Genomic DNA, 22,618 nt, shown 5'->3' with positions numbered 1-22,618 from the left:
GATGATGTCAACAGGAAGAAGCAGGCCAGAGCCCCGAGTACCCCGCCACTGCTGGGCACTGAAAGCCTGTGGAAGCCACCCCAGCCAGACCTGGTCCTGCCTCAGCTCACTCATTCAAATTTGGGGAGATTGCTTTTCTCTAACATTTCACCTAATGTGCAAATAAGGATGATAAGCGTGGCACCTGCCTCACAGTTTCATCACAAAGATTGGATGAAATAATACACTTAAGCAGTTGACACCTAGCACTGAAAATTCTCAGCCAACGATAGCAGGGTTTCTGTTGCTGCATCACAACACGCTTCACACAGTGCCGTCCACGTGTGGCCATCTGTAAGTGACCAGCTGAGTGAAGCCAGAAGCGCCTGAGCTCAGCACGCAGCCCGAGGTCAGGGATGAGATGGGGCGTTGCCAGTGCGGCGGCACCTGGGGGCCTCAGATCTGTCTCTGCGGACCGCTCCTTCCTGACCCAGGATTCCTAAGCGAGCACTTGCCCCACTCCTAACACGGAGCTCCTCGCTGAGGGCACTGACCAGCTTTTAACTCGATCCTTGTGTTCCTGGCTTTCTACCTGCTCAGCGCCTTCTCCTGGGTCCGAGTTTCCAGGTTTCTGCTTTATCTCCTGATGATCCTTCCGCTGGTAGATGTGACCCTTCTCCAACAAGGAATAGGGAGGAAACCTCGGGGCCCAGCACCTTCCTTCATGCAGTATTACTCCCCCCAATTCACTTTTACAACAGACGTTTCCTGAGCACCTACTGGATTCAGATAGACACCATAGTGGACTCAAACATGGCGCCCATTTTTCGGGAGTTTAATTCCTGTAAATGAGATATTTTCACTATCACTGTGTCTTAGTCTGCTTTTGTTACTATAACAAAATACCTGGGGCAGGCTACTGTTTAAAAGACGTTTACTTTGCTTCACAGTTCAGGAGGTCCAGGGTCAAGGAACCTTGTCTCATGATAGCCTTCTTGCTGACGGAAAGCATGAGTGTGACCTTCTGTGTATGAATGTGTGTGGGTATGTGTCTGGTCTCTCTTCCTTTTCTTAAAAAGCCACCAGATTCAGTCAAGGGGCTCAACTACCTTGATGCCCTTCTGTATCCTCATCACCTCCCCAAAGCCTCACCTCCGAACACCACATGGATCAAGTTTCTACCTTCTTAATACCTCACTATGGGGTTAAATTTCAACCCATGAAAACTTGGGGACACTAACCACATCCAAACCATGGCAAACTTTAAAATAGGGTACCTGGTAACAACAGAGAAACATAAACACTGTGTAATGATTAAAGAAAGAAAAATGTCCTCTGGCTCAAGCAACCAGGGAGGCTGCGCAGATAAAGCAGCCTTCACCGGTTCTAGCAAGCAGAGATGAGGAGGGAAACCCAGCAGGAAGGCAGGTGAAGGTGAGGAGCTGGGCCCTGCCTCCGGCTTGAGATGACCACTGCCTTAGCTGGAGCCAGGAGCTGCTGAGCAGCGGGAGGCTTTTGCCAGACACAGGGAGCAGAAGTGCCTAAGGGATGGCTTCCCCGGGGGGAAACAGACACAAGCGAGCCTTTGGAGTTTGGGGAGGGTTGTGAAGGATGAATCTGAAGGGAGGAGAGCAGTAGGAGGTGCCTGTGGAGAGATCCTCGCGCCAGTCAAGCCGACTGGAAACAGGCCATCGGGGACAAAGTTTGGGTGGCAGTAGAAGCAGACAAAAGACCGCCTGGACAGTCAGGACTGGGCGCCGCGGGCCTCGGCCAGTTCTCACCTCACTGCACACCCGCCAGGTCCCAGCGCTTTGGAAACATAATCTAATATCTGATATTGTTAATGGAACAACTAAAATGAAGCACGATCAACACAGAATGGAGGAGGAGGAGGGGTGTTAGAAAACTGAAGTGGGGTCAAGGTCTGTTTTAAATACTGAATGATTCAGACACTCTCTAATGGCTACCTTAACGCTCTTCATAATATTAAGCAATCTAACCCAAATAAATTAAAAATTCTGTTTCTTGCAATTCCTTCAAAAGGACTTTCCAACTTTTCCCATAAATGTGCACTGTAGGTGGCTAGTGCCTCCGGCCAGGGCTCCTTGAATGTTTGTGCAGTCACGTCTTCATAGGGATGCTTTGCAAAGACACCCGTAGATCCTGACTGTACCAGGGAACAGTGCCGATATTTAAACCCAGTTTACCAAGGGATTGTTTAGGTCACAAGCAAAAGATTTCCCACTCCTCCTCTTTTATTCTCACTGTGAACCTCCTTACAGCACATGGTATCTAGAAAATCCCATGAGCCGTCTTGTTCTTTGCAGATTTTAATGACAGCTGGGCCATGAACAATAGCCAATAATGAACTACTGATTTCAGCTACAGCAGAAGTGCCTTTGATCCCTCCTGCCAAGGTCTCAGCATCCCATGCACACAGGCAACGCTGGCAGGCAGGTGTGTGGGCACCAAAGTTACCTCTGTGGTTTGGATCATGTGGAGGACCAACGCAGTCCCTTGTTTCAGTTCTGGTAAAAATGAATAAGTAAATGAATTGACAGTCAGCCCTACAATGGCATTTAGCCTGTGGTCCTCATTTCTAAGGGATCCCAAGCAGCCACACCCCCAACACAATGCTGCCTTCGGACCAGAGCATGGCCTGGTGGATAGGTGCATCTTGAGTCACGCAGACCTGACCTGTGGAAATTTCCATTGTTCCAACCATGATCCAGGAGAAGAAGTGGGTTCCTAACTAAAAGTACAACTTTTACATTCAGAATTGGGGAATTACGAAGATAGGTTACAGCAAGATAAACACACAAATGAGAGCTCACACAACCATTAAGAATTGTACTTCTTTGTGTTAAAATATTTTTCATAAAACATCAAAATACTCAGAAGTTTTACGTTTCAGCCAAGTCCTATGGCACACACCTGTAATCCAGCTACTCGGGCGTCCAGGCAGGAGGATGGCAACTTTGAGACCAGCTTCAGCAACTTAGTGAAACCCTGTCTCAAAAATTAAAAAGGGCTGGCAATACACTCATGGGTGTGTGTGTGTGTGTGTGTGTGTGTGTGTGTGTGTGTGTGTGTTGTGTAACATTTTAATAGAATACAGTATTTTTTTATGGAGTTTTATTCATGTTTGAAAGCTAAGTAAGGATCTAGGAAAAAGCATGCGTTCTTTCAACACGAACATAAAAGAGATAACTGTGGAAAGAAAATAACAATACTAACAATATATTTGATATATTTTCATAAAGTCTAGTAATATCTGCTAACACTTTCTGATTTTCCAGTTCCAACCTAGATTTTATTTTCGCCAAGATATGATCTAGCCTGAAACCTCCAATAGCAATTACAGAATATGACCCAATTATTTCTTTAAGAAAAAAAAAATGAATTAACTTTTTTTGGGGGGGTTAGGAAAAGAAGATATCTTAATGAAAACGATCTAAAACAAAAAATGCAATTTTAGTAGAATTGATGAGGAAATTGTGTTTCTTTGTGTTAAAACATTTTTCATAAAACATTAAAAATGTATTAATGAGAATTTAATCTCATATAAGAAAGTTAATCTGCTATAATAATACTTTATATATGTTTATGTGGAATTGCATGGGAGTAAAACAAATTATGTCACCATGATATTATTTTGTATCCCCTACAGAAATATTCTTGTAAAACCGTTAAAAAAGCATATTACAATGGGGAAAAAAAATCTTACACTGCATGAGGATGGTACCTACAAACAAATTATTTTCATGGAGAAGCAAGGAAAATTATAAAACCAAAATTTACATTTAAAATTAGTCAATAAAAGTCAGGTTGTCAATTTTGACCTTAGTTTTCCCCAAATGTAAAATGGCAGCTTTAGGAAAGGAGAACCACCAGGGAGCATTTGAAAGGAAAGAAATGCTTTTAAGGATCAAATGCAAGTTTTCCACCTTCTTTTGCAATGGATTTTCTGGCCATTAGAGTCTAGGAATCACAAGACACAATACTATAACTTGTCATTTTAATAATTAATTACAAATTCATTTCATAAGTAACTCAAAAGCTATAGGTAGATGATTGACACACAGAGAGAGGATTAGAAGGGGGCAATTTTCATTTAGTTGAATGATTTGTCTATAAAGAAATATTTTTAAATGCTATTTTTGATTTCATCATTTCAGTGTACATCAGATCTGAATTTCTTGGTCAAAACACCCAGGGGGACAGTGATTTTTACATATGGTGGTTTACCTTTTATCCTGGCAGTTAGACCTAACCTTTCTGCGCTGCAAGTTCCTGCAAACCTGTGGGAAACAGTACCTGCAAATATGTAGCGAGTATTGCTACAGGGTTGACGAGAGAGAGCTAAAATTCAGCAGGTAAATGGGCTTAGGTGCTTAGCCAGTGACTGATCCAGAGTAAGAATTAAAATTTGGGTCAAATTGTATGAAATTGACACTTCTGTAAGTCAAATGGGGTTGAATGTTGGCAATGCCTTCGTTAAATATAAAGCAATATTTGCTTTTTACTGCTGTTGTAGGCCACATGCATACATTTTTAAACAACAGCATTCCAATTTTTAAAAAATTCTTTCTTTTTTTTTTTTTGCACCAGGGTTTGAACCCAGGTGCACTTAACCACTGAGCCATGTCCCTGGCACTTTTTATTGTTTTTATTTGAGTCAGGGTCTTGCTAAGTCGCTCAACAAGAGGCTGTTCGGCCTCCGCAGCTGCTGGGATGACAGGCGAGCACCTGGCTCTCTTTTTTATCTTTCCTGGATACTGAAAGAAGAATGGTGTGGCGCCCAATATGTTTAAGAATCAATAATGCCTGGAGATTAGGAGGCACCAGCATCCTGGAGCGGTTACGGGGTCCACTGCAGGAAGTTTTTTCGCCTGGGTCTGACCCTCCTGAGTGGAAGCAGGCTGAGAAGAAATAGTGGGAGCTTCTGTTTCAGGTGACCTGGGATCAGGTCCCACCTCTGACAACCCTCTCCTCTGCAGATGGGTAAGAGGAAGTGTTAGTGAGCACACCGTGAGCTCCCTGCACTGACCCTGCCAGGGAAGTGAAGGATACCATCATTCCCCACGCGTGCCATCAGGGTCAAGTTTAGGGCCAGGAGCTTTATATAGATCAGTTCATCTGATTCTTAGTCCCCATGCTGACCTTCTCATAAGGATTACAGTCCTAGCAAACCCAGCATCACGCTGACTAGTGCACACCGGCTACTGGATGATTCCACGTAAGCCCCACGTGCAGTCTCCTGAAGGCCCCTGGGAATCTGTGAGCATCTTTGCCTCATCCTCGTCATCTTCATCGTTCACTGGCTCTTCCAGAGGTCCTTGTGGCGCGCCCCAAGGCCCCACGTCCTTGGCTCTCTAATAATCAGAAAGGCCTTATCAAAGCAGGTGAGCGCTGCCCTCCGTTTCACCTGGAGTCAGACACAGCCCTCCCCAGGGGGCCAGCCTTTCAAGCCCCAGCCCCTTGGGAGAGGTGTGGAAATCCATGTTCATCCTGCAGGAAATATGGACCCCAAAGTCTATTCCTTTATGAAAACTTATTTGCCATCTTACAGCTGCCAGGTTTTTAAGGAGACCAGTAGAACCAATTTAAAAATCAGTCAATTTAGTTCTGTTAAACAGAAAACAATTGCAACAGGATTCACAGAATTCAGTGTTTCCAGTAGTTTTATTCACTATCAGTCTCTTTATATTGGTAATGTTCAAGGTCCTGGTCATGTAGTTCTTTACAGGATGAAAAACGGTTTCCTGACAGACTCAGTCCTTGTACAATGATGGGATTTATTTCAGCATTTTATTATACCCTGGTATTTTAGACAGGGCAATAATTAGGCCTGCTAGAGACTTTTCAATATGAGAAAAAGTCACTCTAAATGCTTCACACTGATTTCTGTAAACAGCTTGTGTTTTCTTAATTTGTATCTTCTAACAGGCAATTAGCAACATAAAAGGAGGTGAAAAAAGTAAAAGAAATACACTGATAATTCTGATCTAAAGATCACATGTACTAAACAATTTCTCCAAATAATCATATTTACCTTAATTAATTGAATGGATATGTCGGTTATCAATCTGCCTTTGCAAGGGCTTTATACCTTTCAGAAATTTAAGACTTTTGGAATGTTGGTTTACAACTTTAAAATCTGCTCTCTGTGTCTTCTGTAACTTTCTTCCTGCATTAAAGCTTTGTTGCATTAGTTTAGTTGAAGTAAGAACACATAAAGACAATATTTTCCTATTATTCACTAAATAGGGTGGACAAATTCATCCCCAGTCCTAACACAAAATTGACACAACCATGCTTTGATGCTTAAAAGGGATATCAGTGTGCCCACTGAAATGCTGCTGCGACCCGAGGTCACGGTAAGGTCGTTGGCACGGTTTTATGAGGAGGCTCGTGTTGCAGCTGTCTGCACTGGCCCTGGCCTGAAGATAAATAGCAGACTTCAGTTTCCACTGCTACTGGTCTTTTAACCTTCAATAAGAACAAATGCCCGGCCTTGGCTCCTCCATACCTCCAAGTTTATCTCCCAGGACCCACTGAGGATCTCTTGTCTATCTGCCTCCCAGCCTTCAGCTCTGGCTTCCTTGAGGTCAAGAGAGTTAGTTCCAGGTCACTTTCGTCTCTTAAAGCTCCCATATTAGAATGCCAGAATGTAGACGTGGCGGCACAAGGTTAAATGGATTGCAGCGCATCCTGAGTGTTTACCTTTAACTGATTAACGCTCTTCACACAAACCAAACTCACAGGGATTTTTATGTGTGGCCACATTTGTAGCCAAATCCAATATGAGGATAACCCCCAAATCCAGATTTAAGGCCCTTCTTGAGTGGAAAACTAGGCCCAATGGCAGGAGTTGTGGGGTCAGCTTGGCCTGGCTGACCCTGCGCTTGGCCCTTCACAGGATGGCCTAGGAATTTAACTCATGTGTGGTGGACAGTCAGAAGGAAAGAGGTAAAGGAAGGCTTTTCAAAACGAATTCTCTCTAAGGGCTCCTCATTCTGGAGGTAATTACTCAAAATTATTGATTGCTTTACAATTTCCTCCGCATTGCTTAACACAATCTCTCCGATCCCTCAATTCCCAGAGTACTTCCTGGGGTCACCTTGTGCACCTCTGTGAGTTACAGTGACTCTTCAAGTCATTTCTTGCTCTCTGAAATTGTGCTTCTCTGTGAAACCATGCTTATTGAATCAGTCAAAAAGAAATGAACACTGCCATGTCTTGTGCACTGGAGAAATCTCACTCTGGAGATCTTCTTGCCCACTCCCTTAGCCTCCCAGGAGGATCATATGAGACTTTGTGTCTTTTACAAAGACTCCAAGTTAGATAAATAGGCTAAACGTGGGAAAGAATCACTCGCATAAGGAGACAAAAATCTAAGTAGCAAAAAAAAAATGGAAAAATATTAACCCTCCCCAATAATTAGAAAAATGCCAACCAAAGCAAACTTAAAGTTATATTTTCTATATATTGAATTAGCAAACAAAATTTTTATTGTAACACCCAGTGCTCTGATAAAACAGGTACACTTATACTCTGCTGGCAAATTATGAGTTGGCATATCTTTCTGAATAATCAATACAGCAACATATACTGATAACTGCAAAATGTTCATATTCTTTGAGGCTGTAGCCTCATTTCTGAGAATTGTTACAAGGAATAATATGAGAAAAGAAAAAGACTGTATTGCAAGGTTGTTTATTGCATTCATATCAAAAATTGTGCAAATGTGGAACATGAAGTCATTTATACTGTTTCCACTCCAGTTATTAAACAGCCACTGCAAAAGGTCATTGTGCATAGTGTATATCAAGGGTGCATAGAATGCACGAGATGACGCAGTGAGACTGCACACTCCAAATACGATGTGTTCCAACCTCAAGGCCTTTGCGCTTGCTGTTGGGTATGGCCTGTCCTCCCAGGCTGGCTTCTTGCACAGCTGCCTTCTCCTCGGGCAGGTCTCAGCATAAATTTAATCTTTCTGGGAAGACCTTATCACCCCAGCAGAGTAGCCCTGGCCCGGCTCCTACACTGCAGCATGCTAGACCTTGCTGGACAGTCACACTCTGATATCCTCTGCCGAGTGATTGATTGACTGATGCATTACCTGATCCCCTACCCCAAAATGGAAGCACCCAACTCCCCTCTCCAGTCCACTGCACCATCCTCTGCTAATGGAGCACCAGGGCCCAGCTGCTCTTCTGGAAATCTCAGCAGAAGCTCGAGGATGACACCTGAGTTCAAGTCAGAACCTGGTTCCTCCAGGAAGCTACTCCCTCATTCTTTCCCTCCTCACACTGGGAGCTGGTTTGTGACAGCCACAGATCTGGGCACGGGCCATGGCAGTGGTTCTATGTCCAGACTCTTGGTTTCATTTTTCCAGAAACCTTCAGCTCAGAGAGGCAGCTCAGGTGGTGGGAATTTCAGGCATACAGGTCGCCTGCCATGGGAAGTATTCATGGACAGGTGACTTCCTGGCCTCTGGGATGGCCCCAGATCTGATGCCCACTCTTCCTCCTTAGAGCACCAGGCAGGCCACAGGGCTGACAGAGCTGGCTGCTACTGCCTCTCTTCCCAGGCCGTGGTGACCCCTCCCCAGCCCAAGCCCACAGCCATGTCCAGGATAGCCAGCAGGCTGCCTACCAGGAAGAAGAGCAGGCGAGGGATCTGCTGTCATCCCAGAGGCCAGGAGAGTCCACAGAAGCTTCCCGTGGCAGCCCACCTTGACTTCTGAAATCCTCACCTTCAAAGCCGCTCTCTGAGCTGAAAGCCACTGGGAAAGTGTAACCAAGAGTCCGGACATAAGGACCCGCCACCAGAAGCCAGGTCTGAGTTTGGAACACAGGTCTCGTTGATAGAAGGGTGTATGGGAACAGAGTTCCTCAAAGCAGAGTGTTTCCAAAGGCAGGGACTAAGTGGCACAGCGTGTACGGAGGCCTTGGGCACCTGAAGGCCAACAGGTGGGGGACCTTGGAGCAAGCTCAAGCACCATCAGATGCCTCTCAGCCTTCTGCGGGTTTCAGCGTCCAGACCTAAGGGGCAGGTGCAAGACCTAACAGAAGCTTAGCAAATGTGCCTGTTTGCCAGGACATTGGCCCCAGGTGCTTCAAGGCTCTGGGCTGCCATGTAGACGTCAGATTCGGGAGCCTGACCCAGGGCAGAGCTATGAAGTTTACTCCCATCTCAAAAGACCTAGAGCCACATAGCTTTGGAGAATCTGGGGGGCGGGAAGGAGAGTTTCTTTGGCTAAAGTAGCAATCCATGCAGAGGTGGTAGGGGCAGAGGATTTAGCTATAGTTTAAGAAGCAGAAGGGCCAGTTTCCTAAATGACTCCATCCCAGGACTGTCCCCTCCTCCATGTCTTGCCACCATCTCCTCCTCAGCATCTCTCTCTCTCTCCTTGAGGCCACACAGGCGATGAGACTGCTGTGTTCTCTCCATCAGCTCCTTGCCTCGTGTAAGGTTGGACTTACAATGCATATAGTAAGTTCCAACTAGACATCCTCCTCAAAACCCCAAATAAGGAAATACTAACATGAATTGTTTTACAAGTAGTAAGCCCCATAGGAATGCCAGAAACTAATGACCTTGTTGTGGCTTTGAGGCACACGTGTCAGGTGTGCATGCAAAAATAAAATCCACTTCTTCCTGCTGGTTTGCTAGGATCACGATTCTCACAGTCAGTCAGCAATCCAGGGAACTGGCTGATCATGAACTGTGCTCCTACTATTAGAAGAATCAGGACTTGTGGAGGCAGGAGAGAAATAAACAGGGCCAGTAGCCCTCACCCACCAAGCCTGACCACTGCTGGTAGCAGAAGAAGAACCCATTTCTTTTCCCCTTTCACTGAGTCCCAAGCACTGAGCTACACCTGGAAGAGATGCAAGGACTTGGTGTGAGTTAGCCACGAATGGTTTGCAGCAAAGACTTGCAACCAAGACTCCTGAAAAGGGTCCCAGGTTCAGCCTAGGCTTGAAAAAAAATTGCAGAACCCTGCAAGGGGCCATCTTGAAGAGGAGGCCCCTTGTGTGTGGCAAATCCAGATGGCACCATTCTGTTGGCGACAGCACCTGAGGACAGGGCAGCCCAGCTTTGACGGCGCCGCCCCTCATGTGGGGCGCCAGTGAGCCCACTGTGTTCAACAGTAAGCAGAGGCTCACTCCATGGAGCTGTCCTCGTCCCATCCCGGAGGAGAGTGAAATTATGGACAATCTACTGTTACCTGGGAGCTACGGTGTTGATGAAATAGCAAGTACAGTTGTCATTGTCGAAAGTCATCAACATCACGGGATAGACCTAAGAACACAGCGTACATTCTCCTGTCTCCTCTTGCTCCTGTCCTCAGGGGCACACATGAGCACTCCTGTTTCAGCCAGAGAGCTTCAGGAGCACCTGAGGGCTCGCGACACTAGGACGCAGGGCTGTCTGGGGTTGACCGAAGCCGTGCGCATCCTCTGGACACCTCCTCAACCCTCGGACACTATGGTTTTATTTCCACACTGCCTTTGTCTCGGCTCCCCTAAGCCAAGTCCTGATTCAGAGGAAAGCAAATGGGTGCACTAAACTGAGGCATTTTAAGAGATAAAACTGTAACTCAGGCTAATAAACACTGTCTATTCAAAAGTATCAGAAGTCAGCGTATTTCACTTATCAGCACAGCACTTGCTGCAAGCTGCAGTGTCCGTTCTTGTGCAGTCCCAATTTTGCTGCTATGGCAAATTAAATGTCCACATTTAGGTTCCCCCCACACACACAGTTTAGATCTCTCTCTCTCTCTCTCACTCCTCACCATATAGCCAAAACTTCGATTAGCCTTCAGCAAAGCCCTAACATTGTAAAAATGTTGCTAGGTAAGCTTGAGGGTTGGTAGGCTTGGGGGCAAAGTGACTGTCTCTTGCTACATTTAACTTACCAGTGTATAAGCTGATAAAAGTTGATAGTCAGGCTTTGAAAAATATTTCAAGGTTATTTTAAACTGAGACCATCATAAAAGCCTTGAAGACTTTAACTCTGTCCCTTTTACAGCAGTAGGCTCAGTCCAGCACAGCAGATTAGTTTGAGTTGTTCATTAAATACATTATTTTTGCACTAATTGAGTTCATTTGATGAGAAATATTTCTACTCTGTAAAGTTTCCAGTTAGTGGCTTGGAAATCTATTCAAATTCTTCACCCTAAATTCATTTTTGAATTTTTAAAGATTAGATACTTTAGGCAAGCTGAGATATGTCCCAAATAACCAGAGCAACTGTCTGATCTGCACAGATGGAACAGTGGCAGCATGTGCATTTTCCTTGTAAGCACAGCTACTGGTTTTCTCTACCTAGTTGTTTTTTTCAATAGAACAGGGCACACCAACACCACAAGGTCTTCTGCGTGGCTGCCCTGTGCCCCACTGGGCAGCTCATCATCCACAGCCATCTAACCACGTTTTGTCAGGATGCCAGATACACAGAGTCTTCAGAGGTCAGAGTTCACTGTATAGGTGAAAGTTCTAAAAAAGATAATTTGAGAAATGCGTTTTTCTCCATAGTCATCTGTGTTTGCTGATAACATTTGTTAGAAATCCAAGACCTTTTTTTTTTTTTTCCATTTCTGTGCCTCAATTACAGGGGGAAAAAACTGTAATGGGTTGTATCTGACATCATTAATGTTTCCTAGAAATGGAAAACGGTGATAACAGCAGCTATTCTGGCTCATTTAAGCAGCTTCCTGCATCAGTCTAGAAGTCCTTAAAATTGTTCTCGATAGGTTTGCATCACTCCTGAAAGCAGCAATGAGTAGTTCCTTTCAACCAGAGAAGCTTATTTGTTCTTTCTCGAGCTGGTTAAAAATGACCACGTAAGCAATGGAGGAAATGATATTAGACAAAACTTAAATATTAATTGAGAACCTATAAAAATCCCACGTTTTCTTCTTTTTGGAGCAAGACTGCCAATAAAGTAAATAGGATAACCTGATTTTTTTTTTTACTATAGAAAAGGAAAGTTTTTCTTCTTAATTTTAAGGAAAATCTAGGAAAATCCCATCTTCAGTTAAGGAGAACATTGAAAAACAGATGAAACAAAATAGAGAATTTCCAATCTTCTACACTGGGGACTGTGCAGTTACTCTCTGATGAAGTCAGCGGCCATCCCAGGGCCTCTGTCAACATCAGATCCATGTTGGAGGATTCTAAGAAACGAGGTCCTGTAGGGAAACCAGAAACCTCCCTAACCCTCAGAAAGGAGGGGCACCTTGAACTTCAATCCGTAAACTCCCCTTGTCTGTGACTTGATCTGGGCTTCCTTTTTATTTGTTAAGGATGTAGAAAGACCATTCAGATGCTTTGCTCCTCCTACCTTTTACTTCTCACCCTTTTCCTGCCATCCTGCAGATACAGGTTCGCCCTGCGCCTCTTGAACCTCAGTTAAGCGGCAAAGATGTCCCTGGAGTGACTCTCAGGCTGTTTTTCTCTCTTGCATACATGTAAGCCCTATCAATTCTTCATCTATAAACTATGTAACTAACACATACTAGGTCTACAAGTAAGTCATAGTAAATGCTCATACTGGTGGAGGAACACACTATGACATGAATCCTAGGACTCGCTCATATTCACCACTTATCTATGGCACTGAAAAAAAAAAAATCCTTGAAATCAGTCCACCCTGGTTTCTGTCCCCCTACAGGTACCTCTGTGAATGGTGCTAGCATTTCAGGACTCATAAACCTGAGGCCAGGATGAGCAAGGACCGTCCAGGAGGCTCTCCTTGCCTGGCTGCAGCAGGGGCAGCACAGGCCAGCATCTCTACACCCCTCTGCGACGACATTCCTTGCCCGTGGGGCTGAAGCTGTTCCGTGGGTGGAGAGGCAAATGTGTTGCTGCCTCACACACTCTCTCAGGGGCCTGTGGGGCCTGGACCCCCGTTCTGAACCTTCCGAGTGGAGTCCCGCCTCCCTTCCTTTCCCAAGATCCCCATGTCCCCTATTGCTCATGTCACTTCAAAGTCATCTCACCTCCCTAAACATCAGCTTTCTTGTCCACGGAGGGGAATAATGGTGTTATCCAGCTCACACGCTATTCCAAGCTGCATAAGCAACACTGTGTTCTTGTCTTTGCCCTCCACGAGATAAGACAAGGGGAATCATCTAGGACAGACAAGCGAGAACTGCCTGCTCATTTTTTGACATAATCTGCTCATTGAGTCATGTTGGTCAACAAAAAGAGAGATAAGTTTGCACCTCGTAAGCTTAAATCCATCTCGAGTCATTGATAACGGACTCAGTCATTACATTTATACTGTGCAGGGATAAACTGGTGAGACCACCTGTTTGCTCAGTATAAGGTTCATGTCGAAATAGTCCTTCGTCAGAGAAGCACCTAACTTGCCTTTTTTGTGGTCTTAACAAATCATTGTCAATTGAACATATAAAAAAACATTATTCTAAGGAATCAAAAAGTTATACAGACTTACTGAAATTGCAGAACAGAATGACATTTGGTGGTGTGTCAACAAATAATGTAAATTTTTGACAGTGTTCTCCTTCTTAACTAGAATTAATTTTATAACATCAGATCCTTTCAAGTTCTCTTAGAACTTGATTTGAACTTTGAAGTATTATGAGATTTGTGACTGAAGAATTATCCAGTTGCTTTATGATCGATCATATTTCCAGTTGAAATACAAGGCACCCATTGAACAGCCCTCATCCCCAGATACTTGTTCCAAAGTTCTGTTGAACTATGATGAAAGGTAATGTTAAGATGAGGAGGATCCAAAATTCAATCCCTTCCTTATACAAAGGCAGGACTCCAGTTAGAGAGAGAGAGCAACCTGCCCACAGGTGAACAGCTACTAAGTCCCTGAAAGCTCTCTTCCCAGGTTATTTGTGTTGAGTTCAGTGTCCTTTCCATCACACCAGGGTTCTCCAATATTCTCACTGGCCTCTTAGAATCAAAACTAAGTTGCAATTTGAAAATGACAATTGTTCAGGTCCATCTCAATGAAGTTCAGATATTGAATTGGCAATTGGTCCAAGACCCATGATTTCTTCAGTCCCACAAGTGATGGTTGACCCCACTCAGGAGATGCAAATGCCTTCTGGAGCCCTCCCAGAGGTGGTGGCTCAGCAGCCTCTTGCTTTAGTCCCCCAGCTTTGGTGTCAAAAAGACAGGAGGAGGGGGAGACACCCAGCTGGGAACCAAGGACTTGCTTCAAAGCTTTCATCTTCAGAGGAAGGAAATCTTGTGAATTTCATTAATGTCAACAAGATCTGAGGAGACTTGAAGTATTTAAGCCCCTGGGCATCTCTAGCAGGCCAGATGCTATGGTTATTATAAGTTTTGGGGTTGCAAAACCATTCCAACTCTGATTCACACGTCCATGAACCAAGACTCTGGCAATATCCATTGTACAATCATCCTTCAGGGTATGACCTGAAGACCTTCAGTTTCCAAGAGGAATCTGGAGTCAGTCAAGGAAGCAGCGGCTAAGTGAGGCCCCAAGACAGAAACACCCAGAATTCCTGGAGGGGGGACAAGTGTTAAGATTGAAAGGGAAAAAGATCAGTTCCCTCAAAGCAACAGCAAAACTAAATAAAGAAAGTGATTTCTTTAGGTTTCTAAAAGCAGATAACCTCATAACATTTTCCCAAAAGGCTTCTTCTTATACTCAACGTAGAAAAATGAATTCTGTCCTAGATTCTGGGCCCCTCTTTCCTCTCCTCTCCATCCTCTCACCCCCAGAAAAGGTCAGACTGGGGTTCACAGCTGTGTTCCCTGTGATCACCCAAACTTCACGGAAGAAAATCCATGCAGTTTTATTCTAGAACAGGCAAAGATGTTTCTATAAAGGAAGTTGAGTCCAAGCTAACTCCAAATAAACAGCTATTTCTGGTTAAACAGATGTTGGTCCTTTAGGTATTAGAATTTAAGATATCTTAAAAGATAAGACATAGCCAGGATCCTCTTTTTCTTTTTTATTCATTCAAATTAAAAGGAAAAAACTCTAAAGCAACCATTTCTGCACTCACAAACATTATGTTCTTTTTTAATGACATCTTTTTTTATGTGACAAGAGTTATCTTTTTTTAAAAAATTAGTTTTACTGCACAAAAACTGATATATGTTTAAATACCAATTAGTACAATCAGGGAATGTCTGTTCCGGCCATCTCAATCTTCTGATTGCTAATCCACTAAGCCCAAAGAGAAAACTCACTTAGAATCATCCAGGAGAGAATCTGCAATTGGTTCCATGCCACTTCTAAAATGGTATCTGCAGTAGGTCTCTGCTGCACTATCTGTCAGGACCTGAACCCTGGCCCCAGGGCTCACTGTCTCTGCTCTATGTCATCACCATGACCCAACAGGGAAGGAGGCAGCATTAGCTGTGACTGGTGCCATCAAAAATTTCAAGTCTCCACAGGGAAAAAGTCCTTCCAGCTGGGCTTTAGAGCGCTGGGTGTTTCTTAGTTCAGAATCTGAGATCTGAAAAATGCCCTTTCTGGTGCAAAAAGAAGCGATCGTACCTCTTCCCTTAGCCTTTCTCAATTCCACTCCACGCTGCTGCAAGGAGCTTACCCGGCCCCAGCAGGCAAGCACTGGGCACCAGAGCTCCAGCATCCACGGGGCATGCCAGACACCCTGGGAGGTGTCACGGCAAAGGTACTTCATGATGGCGAAGCTCTCAAGGGCAAAAAGCTTCCACCTGGACCTGGCCTGGATTCACTTTCCAGTTCTGTGTGCAAAGAGCCTACACTTGACAACTGCGTTGCACACGCAGGTGGCCAGAGCAAAGGCGAGGCCAAGGGTGTCACAACCTTGGTGTCTTGGCAGCAGTCAACGTCAAAGTCCAGCCTGGTGACTGAGGTCTGCCACAGGGCGCTGGGAACGAGCTTCCCCGTCTGGTGCTGCCCCAGGCCGAGGCAGCCGGCAGTCTGCTTCCTCACTCCTTCATTCCTCCGAGACGTTGCCTAGGTTCTACCGTTATTTGAAGTACTGTTGTGTCCTTAAGAGGCGACGTGGACCCTTTTTGTCACTGAGCTTGGTGAGCTGCCTCGCAGAGCTTGCAGGCTTGGTGAGGAAAGGTGGGTGACCACAGTCAGCAGGGAGTCAGAGCTTTCCCTGTGGTTCCTTGGTTCACACAGGTGGTTCCCAGTTTCCCAGTGGTGTTCCCTTTAAGCCCATGGGGCACACTGGCTTCTGGAAGCTTCGACCCCGTCAGCCATCTGAGACATGAGCGTGGAGAGGGGAAGGGCAGGAGAAGCCCTGCAGACTAATGAGCTGCCTCCCCACCACGTGGTCTCGGCCCTCCCCGGAGCCTATGCTGCCCCCCCAGGGCATTGTCAATATTAACGGAAGCGCTTCCTTCCTGAGAGCAGTCCTGTTTATGTTCTTAGTCAATGTCAGAAAGTACAAACAGACATCATAAATTACTTCATCTGCTTGGTATGAAATGAACACCACCTCAGGTATGTTGAGTGAGCAATTCAAAGTTAGCATTTATTTGTTTCATGTGTGTTTCCAATAACTTAAAGCTTTCATTTCCAAATAAGTACATTATGTATTACTATTCATAAGAATATCTATACATTTGCCATAGAAGAGTGTTTTCCCCAAAAAGAGTATTTTCTGAGAGTCGGAAAAGTCCGAATTTGATTCACGCTGTCCCTGAGCCTCCCAGGGGCTTTTCCTGCCTTGGGGATAAGAGACTGGAGTGTCAGGCCAAAACAAATGGGTCACAGTTCTCCCCGGGCCGCTGGTCCCAGTGGCGAGCCAAGCACTGCGGGAGCTGCGTGCCGCGGGGCTCCTCGAAGGTCCACAGGGTGCATGAGAAGGTGGTGCTGTGTGTGCGCGGAGGGGTAGCCAGGCTGCCCAGAGGAGCGGCCCTTTAGCTCCTCGCGCGTTGCCCAGCAGAGTACCCGCTCTGCAGAAAGAGCACCGCGACAGCGGCCGCAGTTGGTGCCACGGCCACGGCTCTTCACCCCGAAGAAATGCTTCTCTGCCAGTCCCGGCACTGGCTTGGGAAGACTGCTCCGGCCACCGATCCTGTCCTCCTCTCTGGCTTTGTTTCCCTTGCCTTCGGTTTTTCTCCTTTTTCCTGCAATAGTAACTAAGAAAGGAAAAGAATTTGACTTCCGCAGGCCACAGATTACCACCAGTGAGAGAATATTCACCCGATCCTTCATGATCCGGCCTGCGGATTTCATGCTGGCCCGCGTGCACCACGCGGTGGATATCTGTGAAATGTCTTATGGAAGAACCCCTGTGGTGGTCCTTGGTGATGAGCTGTCGCGATGGTCACCTGGCAGGCCTGAGCCAAGTTCGAGGGCCAGGAGCTTGCCATGAGAAGACAGGGCCGGAACACACACTCTCCTGACCCAAATGGCTTCAGAGTCAGAAGCGTCCAGTTAGGACAGGTCAAAAGGTTTTAAAGAGTTAGATAAAGAGTTTTCATATTTTTAATGCTTAAACACAATGCTTAAAAAAAAAACACAGAAAATTCAACATTCAGAGTGATAACTGCATTTAAAGTAACTTCTAAGCTGGTGGCAGCCCCTGCCTCCCACATGCTAGAATCTCTAAGCACAGGCACTGAGTCCCTTGTTCTGCTCTGTTTGCGTATCATCCTTGTGGAAGCACAAAATCTGGTTTAAACCTTTGCTGTAGCCCTATTTGTTTGGCCATAAATAAAACATATCTTTTCCATCATCCATGTATCCTTCTAGCTGCTGAACATAAAAGACTCCTAGCTCCCTAAATTGAAATGTCATCTTCTTAATCAGAATTGACAATTGTAAATAACCATCTGGTTGGTTTGTTAAAAGGTGTCCTATTTTCACAAACATACTTTCCAGCAGCGTCATGTGTATTTAAAATGGTGAGCTCAAACTAATCACCTCAATTTCAGGTTCTCAAAGAAACTGACAGTATCACCATTTTGAAATGAAGATCGCATTACTCACCTGCCTCACAACAGAGTTTAACACTGAACTGTGCGGCGTCATCGCTGCGGCATGCAAAATGAGGGACCTCCTCTCTCTCTGTGGCCTTCTTTCTGCCCCAGTGATACACATTCTGCAACCACCAAGTATTTTGACTCCAACTCACTTTTTGAACAAGCAAGTTCTATTCTATACTGTCCTTTTATCATTTGGTTTATGCAGTGCCGAGGAACAAAAAAGCTACATAGTTTACTTACTCCTACAGTTAAATATTTTTTTCAAAGTAAGAACTTGAAATAAAGTGTTACTTGTGGTTGCTGCTTTCTGGGGGGCAGAGAAACAACAGGGTGTGTTAGGATTTCCATTGTGTGCAGACTTTCCAAATCCCAGCTCCCATCAGGAAAATATGTCTATCCCGTGATCTATTCAGTTCTTGACCTTTTGACTAATACGCCAACAAAAGGCGCCATTTATTAGTGATTAATGTATGTATCTTTGTCTATACGGAGGGAGATCAAGGTCCTCACAGCTCAGTCTCCTCAGGGACTTTCCCACGTGCCCTCAGGAAGGCCTTGGGCTCCCCTGTCCGCTGCAAACCTAGATGGTGCCTCCTTTTCCCTACGTGCACCAGAGACCACAAGCAGGAGCTTATCATGCACGTGATTAGGGAGGAAGAGGGACACAAAGAGCAGCCCAAGATCTCCTGGGACACTATTCCCACTTCCTCTGGAATCCTGGAATGCTGAGGGCGACTTTCCATTATCGTCCTCTTGTACAGGGTGTTCTGCTTCCGGCCTCCCCTGTTGCCTTAGGTCCCTGTGACCAGGGCTGTCCCCCGAATGTCTCTTCTCACACCTGTAACCAGCAGAAGCCTAACCCAACTTCCTCCTCCTCTAAATTCAACTTAGAAAGACCCTCCTCTCTGCCCGGGGTCCTCCTGGTGTGGCCGCTCCTCCCTGCAGCCCTCTCAGGCCACCACATCAATCTCTGTAAACAGCCTGTATTTTAAAATGTGTATCTGTCTATATTTCTGTCTTAAGAAAATATATCTTTGTTATTTTTTTTTAAATAGGGCATGACCCTTCGTTCAAAAGTTTTATTTCTTTGTTCTATGTTATAAATGTTGTTTTGAGACTATATATTCTACATTTTTAACCAATTATCATTTTGGATGATCTACTACTCTCTGTAAATCAAATCTTAACCCACCCTGCATGTGATAATGGAATGGCTTCCACCATGAGAAAGGTGGAATTACAAACGCTTTTATAAACCATTTAAGTTTTTATGAAAAATGAATATGCTGCACAGTTGTGGCCTCACAATATTCCCTTCTGGAGATCAGTAGTGTCCCCACCGCCTTCACCTCCACCAACACAATGATCAAGACAGCAGCTCGCCGTCTCTCCCTTCCAGACACGAAGCTCTGCTGTTTTGGGTTCAGACTAAATCAGCATCTAAGGCTGCGTTTGAACTAGGACCGCGCCAAGCTCCCCAGGGAGGCGCACGTCCTCAGGTTGCGCTGCGCTCCCGCAGGCGCATCCTTGGCGGCAGCTCGCAGCCTGGCCCCTGGGTCCTGGCGCTCAAGGGGCGACTTTGCAGGGCACACTGAAGGCTGGCACCTGAGCGGGATGCAGCAGAGGGCCGGTAGGGGCTGGGCGCAGAGAGGAGAACGTGGGGTTTTGATAGTGTGGACGGAAGCAAAGGGGCCGGTTCCGGTGGCCTCCCGCGGCCTTGGCGATTCCTCCTGACCTCTCACAGTTTGGGTGCGGTCAGGCCTCCCTCTTCCGAATGGCCTGCACGTGCAGAGTAGCTAGAGGGTCTCAGATGCAGGTTCCCAGGCCTCCCGCGCCTGCGCCCTGGACTCAGAGGTTCCAAAACCAGCAGCAGCGCGAAGGCCCCTTGAAGCCATAGCCTGGAGCTGTCATCCAGAGGGCCAGTGGTCACTCGGCAGCCACGGCTTGGAGAGCATTTCCCTCCATCCCTCTGTGCAGGGCAGTGGGAATGACTGCGGATAAGGGAACGTTGGACCTGGTCCGCCCAGGAGGAGGCGCTGACCTGTGCACGAAAGCTGCAGGAGCACGGGGAGGGGCCGGGCCGCCTCCCAAGGTACACCCATTCTACATCCGGGGACCAGCTCCGGGCCTTCTACACTGGCCAGGCTGTGAGTCTGAAAGGCTCCAGGCCCAGGAGACTCTGCAATAGTCAGAGAAAGAGTCCCTCCCTGCCTTGCAACAGGTCTTGAACCTGTGGTAACTCACTTTGGTTTACTCCATGACTTTTTAATTTTAGATCATTTTCCATCAGCCCCACCCTGGGATTGGGCACTTTTGTTTCGTTGTCACCAGTCCTAAATCTCAGCATGATCGTGTAGAAATGTTCCCTGTTGGTTCTCCTAGCAACCATTCAGAGGAAGTGTCTAGACTAGGACTTTGGGGAGACTGCAGAGAAATAACCGGCCTCTTTGTGTGTTTGCATGAACCAGTGAACTCCGGAGATGGCATCGACTATGGCCAGCAGAAGAGGGAGAACATCGGGGACCTGATCCAGGAGACGCTGGAAGCCTTCGAGCGCTACGGAGGGGAAGACGCCTTCATCAACATCAAGTACATGGTCCCCACCTACGAGTCCTGCTTGCTGAACTGACGTGGCAGCAGCTGCCATGAGAGCCAGGCTTCCCTGGGCGCTGTGGTCGTCTGTCTCTGCCGCTCTTAGCATCTCATTACTAGTGACTTCTACGCTTTCTTTCTACAGCTGCTAGAATAGTGGCGTATGGGCCATTGGACTGTTCGCCCTATTGAGAGCAAGGCTTTCCGATACATAAATAGTGCCTGTTTCTTAGATTACAATAGTGTACTGTGCTTATTTGTTCTAGGAGAAGAATTGCTTCTTTATACAGCTCAGATGGAGGCAGGAGTCGGACTTAAACCTTCACTTGTATAGACAATAAAACTATCATTTTCATACGCAATTCAGCAGTTGCTGTGCAGTGTCCGCCTGCCCTGGGGGTGATGTCAGAGGCTGTAAGGGAAGAGTTTGTGCTGACTGCTTAATAGGTGTTTGTCATGGAAGAGAAGCATCAGTTCAGCGGTGCCTCTCTAGCAGCTGTGCAGAATAATGTGCTTTGACATTCAATAAAACTGTTGAATCTATATTCCAATTACAGCAGGAAATTTTTGCAGCCCGTTATAACCTCAGCTATAAACGTAATTAATGCTTCTAGCCTGCTAGTGATCTGGGCTTCGGGGCCTTTCCAGTTTATATCTGGGTGCAGGTGGGGAAGCTGGCGAGGGGCCGGGGTCAGGATAGGTATGAAATGTGACTTTGCAAACATGGTTTGAAAACAAAGCAAGCTCGGATCCTTGTTGTGCCATGTCACGACACTCTGCATCTCAGGACCTGCCATGCTGCTGACAGTGTCTTCCTGCGGGTGGGTCAGGGCTTTTCATCAGTCCTGCGATTGGCACGCGTGCATCTTAAGGACGACCCCTGTGGGCTCCTCCCCCGGGGACCCCTCTGCCTCCACTTCCTCCTGGTGGGATAGGGCTCAACACCACAGGAAGGTCTGACGGCAGTGTTTCATAAGTTCATTGAGACTAAAAACCAAGACAAATGTAAAGACATGCACTTTTCATTTCACAAAGAAAGAAAAGAGGATGCCCAAAGAGAAGACAGAAAGGCAGTCAGCTCTGGACTGTGGCTGTTCAGGCCTCCCACCCAGGAGCTGGGGACATTTGAAACAGCCCAGCAAACTTCATAGGCAGATACTGGCTTTGCACACCTGAGCGATGCTATACCTGCCCTGAAATGCGCAGCCTAAATGTCTTGTTTCTGTGGTCACATGCAATTTCTGCATACAAGTGAAGAAATGAAATGTTCCTCCATTCTCTGAGCTTTGACCTCAATATTATGGTTAGTAATTGTCGAAGGCACAAGTTTCCAAAGGCAAACACCGATTTTGTAAACCAGTTCATTATTCATTTTCCCTGATTGCTGTCTCAGCATGTGAATTCTAGCATTTAGATGTTACCACTGAGTTTCGGTAAGCATTTTTTAGAAGAAATGGAGATTATAATGATCAGGCAGAACAAATGAGCTCTCACATGTAATATTTGGAAATGACTTAGCTAGAAGCAGACATGGGAAAATCAAGGAAGATTTGCTCCAAACTGTGATGTCCTATTGAACCTGTCAGCTGTGATCCTGGTCTGTGTCACACTGGACCCCAAGTCCATAATGTTATTATTTGAAAAGACCATGGATTGTTGGCACCTCGAAAGCTTGTGCCAGAACGGCTCCTCCTAGGCTCAGCTAATAAACACAGACGTGGGCCTGGCTTCTCACTCTCTTGTTGTACACATCAAAACTGCCTGGTGTAGTGCAGGAAGCCCCAGCCCAAAGCCCTGACTTTGGCTTGGTATTAAAGCTTTACACTTTATTCCTCAGCTCTGCCACTCATTGGCTGTGCTGTCTTGGGCAGATTGCTTAACCTCTCTGACCTCTGTTCTCAGCTGTGATGTGAAGGTTACTCCTTCCTGCAGGGATGCTGTGAGCATCAGAGGTCTTCTATATAAAGTACCAGCATAGTTTCTCATACGCACTGAACTTTTATTTCAGAGAGAACCAGCATGAAGGATACTCATTTTTACCCCAACAGAGCAATATGCATTTGAAAACCCCTATGGTGCTCTCT

The 22,618-nt window shown here is 46.0% G+C and overlaps 1 protein-coding gene across 1 annotated transcript in view; it reads left to right on the top strand.

Annotated features, from left to right (window-relative positions):
- The window catches only part of PACRG (parkin coregulated), a 491,257-nt gene extending 470,176 nt beyond the window's left edge, over positions 1-21,081 (top strand). Inside the window, exon 5 of the mRNA XM_079148635.1 lies at positions 20,411-21,081. Within this exon, the coding sequence (XP_079004761.1) occupies positions 20,411-20,571 (161 nt within the window). The 3' untranslated portion in view covers positions 20,572-21,081. The remainder of the gene's footprint in view (positions 1-20,410) is intronic.
- Positions 21,082-22,618: the final 1,537 nt, after the last annotated feature.

The sequence above is a fragment of the Sciurus vulgaris genome, assembly GCF_902686455.1.
Source record: "Sciurus vulgaris genome assembly, chromosome: 7".
Lineage (NCBI taxonomy): Eukaryota > Metazoa > Chordata > Mammalia > Rodentia > Sciuridae > Sciurus > Sciurus vulgaris.
The sequence above is the reverse complement of the archived record's forward strand: the minus strand, read 5'-3'. Positions and strand labels throughout refer to the sequence as shown.